Source organism: Pistacia vera, unplaced genomic scaffold (genome assembly GCF_008641045.1).
Source record: "Pistacia vera cultivar Batoury unplaced genomic scaffold, PisVer_v2 Contig179, whole genome shotgun sequence".
Taxonomy (NCBI): domain Eukaryota; kingdom Viridiplantae; phylum Streptophyta; class Magnoliopsida; order Sapindales; family Anacardiaceae; genus Pistacia; species Pistacia vera.
In genome coordinates this window covers 1,193,940-1,196,920 of record NW_022195887.1, presented here as the reverse complement: position 1 = coordinate 1,196,920, position 2,981 = coordinate 1,193,940, and the positions used below count along the sequence as shown (strand labels likewise).

At 32.4% G+C, this 2,981-nt stretch overlaps 1 protein-coding gene across 1 annotated transcript; it reads right to left on the bottom strand.

The window, feature by feature from the left end:
- Positions 1–423: 423 nt before the first annotated feature.
- On the bottom strand, positions 424–1,852 carry LOC116126341 (UPF0481 protein At3g47200-like). Its single transcript, XM_031412029.1, has 2 exons — positions 1,310–1,852; positions 424–1,200 (listed from the first exon to the last, which is right to left on the bottom strand). Exons 1-2 carry the CDS (start codon positions 1,850–1,852, stop codon positions 424–426), a joined length of 1,320 nt encoding a protein of 439 aa, XP_031267889.1.
- Positions 1,853–2,981: the final 1,129 nt, after the last annotated feature.

The following is a 2,981-nucleotide window of genomic DNA, read 5'->3' as shown; positions in this document are numbered from 1 at the left end:
TAAACATCTAATGTTAGTTTGTTTTAATTAAGCTACTTAAGGGCTTTCATTGGCTGCTAGAGCTAGTATAGAAACAGAGATGTTAAATACATAGCTTCTGCATAGCTTATTTCTCTGTTTCCTAACTAAAGTAATGTTTTAATTCAGAAATTAAACTTCACTTTCAATCTTCTTTGCTAATGTATTTTGTGTGTTAAACAAAGCTGAAATTACAGCAAACACAAGCTGAAATTATTTTGAACAAACTTTAACTACAAGCACAATAAAGGAATCCATTTCATAGAAACAAATATTGTCATGGAGAAAGAAGATGGCATGAAAGAAAAACACAGTGATTGGCTATTATAATTCAACTAAATCATGTGAAAGAGAAACACAACCATTTACTGCTCTTAATTGAGAGAAATCGTGAAATAGAATAATCTATTGAACCTGGAGGATAGAGCATATGGCTTGAATCGCTGTGAGTATGAGGAGAACAGTAGCAGCAATTACAGAAACGGTCGTCCATGGAGTTTTGAAATAATTTTGTTTTAAGGTTGCGATCCACTGGTGCCATGGTCTTCTGCAATACTTGTTCAGCTCTTCCACAAGAGAAGAATAAAGGAAACGAGAACGGAAACGAGGCCGTCGATTAAGGCGGTGAATTAGACTTGACACCGGTTCACAATCTCCTATTGGATTGCGAATAATTTGATGCTGGACAAGTATATCCACATCCTTGGGAGTGTTAACAAGATAATTCATCATGATAATATAGTCATTTAAGAATTTATCTTGGCATTGACTTTTCTCAAAGGCCAAAAGATTTTTCAAAGCAATTTCCAGGGAACTTGATACTGTGAATTGTGGAATTTCTAATATTCCATTGCGAAATCTTATATCAAATAAGTTTTTGCTTAACCCCAATTGAAACTTCACTCCAGCTTGATGTAGTTCTTTTACACTTGGTGTTATTAGAATTTCTGGTCTCTCTTTCAACTGTGGATTCAAAGGTATAATAGAAATTCTTAGAAAGTCAATAAGATGCTTCACCCCCGAATATTTACTTTCATCAAAGTTCTCCTCCATTCCTAAGCGTTTCCAATGAAAATAGGTGAAATTATGGATAATTTTAAGAATAGAAGGCTTCTCTTGATTGTCAAAGGATATGTCTATATCGGCTAGCCTAAACAAATCTTCAAGAATGAAGAATGGAAGCTGATTTTCAAGCACAATCAAGTCATCTTTAACATCAAATATTTTACAGGGACTTACCAAATACACGATCATAAACAACATGTTTCTTTTCAGTATGCATTAATAATACCTCCAAAATGAAAGTAGCATCCGTTAAAATCATTTTCATAAAGTCATCACTATCAATTTCAATGGTTTCTGCGTAACAGTCACGCACTTTTTCTTCATTTTCCTTTACAACTTTTATAAAATCTTTCAAGCGCACCTGATTAGTTCTTTCAAGAAACTGTTGTAAATATCTCCTTTTATACTCTTCCATTGCTTTTAACTCTGGTTTGCCATGATGAATCGGACCAATAGAGACTATTTGGGGTGTGTAAGCTTTTTCATCTAGCCGACGTACACTCTCTTGAACACGATGGATGGTGCATTTTTCAGATAAAGGATGCAAAGATTCCAGTTCATTCATAAGAGAAGTTTCCAATTCTAAGTACGGGTCTCCCACGTCAATCACTGCATCCTCATCACGTCTTTCCATTTGTTCACTTGCTTCCAATTCTGAGCCTGGGTCTTCAACTTCAATAATGTCAATCACCGCATCATCATCAATTCTCTCTATATTTTCACTTGCTTCCAATACCGAGTCCTGTTTGTTGAAGTCCTGTTTCACCATTCTCCATCCTGATCACTAGTAACAAAATCATTAACATACATATCACTATTAAGAATATTCGAATTAATAATTTTTAGAAACAGGTGATTTTGAAAGAAGCTATGACGACACCAAACATAACTTGATTGTCAAAATAATCATTCAAATCATACGTACATAATTCAGAATATATTTGCTGCATACTTACAATAATTTTATGATCAATATCCTGCAGCCTTAAATTACCCTGCTCCAATCTATAGCCGGTACTGCACAAAAACACTGAAATCTCAAAAGTCAGTAATGAAATATTCAAGTGCAGGAAAAGAGCACAATGACATGTATTTATAAAAGATGGTTTGATAAACAACAAACAATTCAGACTAATTAATTAGTTGTAGCATAATGACATATGCAATAACTTCGTGGACTCGATGGTCACACCACATAAGGCTAATGTGGTTGGACAGTCACAAAAGCTTTTCTCGGCGGTGGGAGAAAGTGAGAATACGAAGTTAGCTGTGTTTGTTTCCTGTTCCTATCTACCCTATTCAAAATACATGTTTCTTTTGTTATTTTTAAAATATAATCTTATTCTATTCAACTCAAAATATTTAGATTTTTTTTAAACCCTTAAGTTTATTAATTTAACTAAACACCCATAATAGTAAAAATTTATAAATATTTAAACTTCCGACCACCCTCCGACAGTGGTGGTCGGTTGTGGGCATTTAATAGGTGGACGGAGGTGTTTTTGTTAATTTTAAAACTTTTATTGTAGAAGATGTTTAACTAAATTAAATTAAAATTAACTTATTCATTAATTAAATTAAATCAAAATTAACTTATTCATACAGTTTTTTTAATCTGTAACAAACAAATATATGTTAAAATTATTAATTATATGTTAGGTTTGTTTACTTCTTCATGTTATTTTTACAAAGTCTTCCTTTTTTATCCGTAACAAACAAATATATGTTAGGTATAGCTTGTCTCATTCTTAACATTATTTATACGAAGTCTTTTTTAATTACAATAGTGAAAAATAATCAGAACTTTTTGACTAATCTGTAACAAACAAATATATGTTAGGTGTAGCTGGTCTCCTTCTTAACATTGTTTATACAAACCCTTTTTTTTAATACAATAA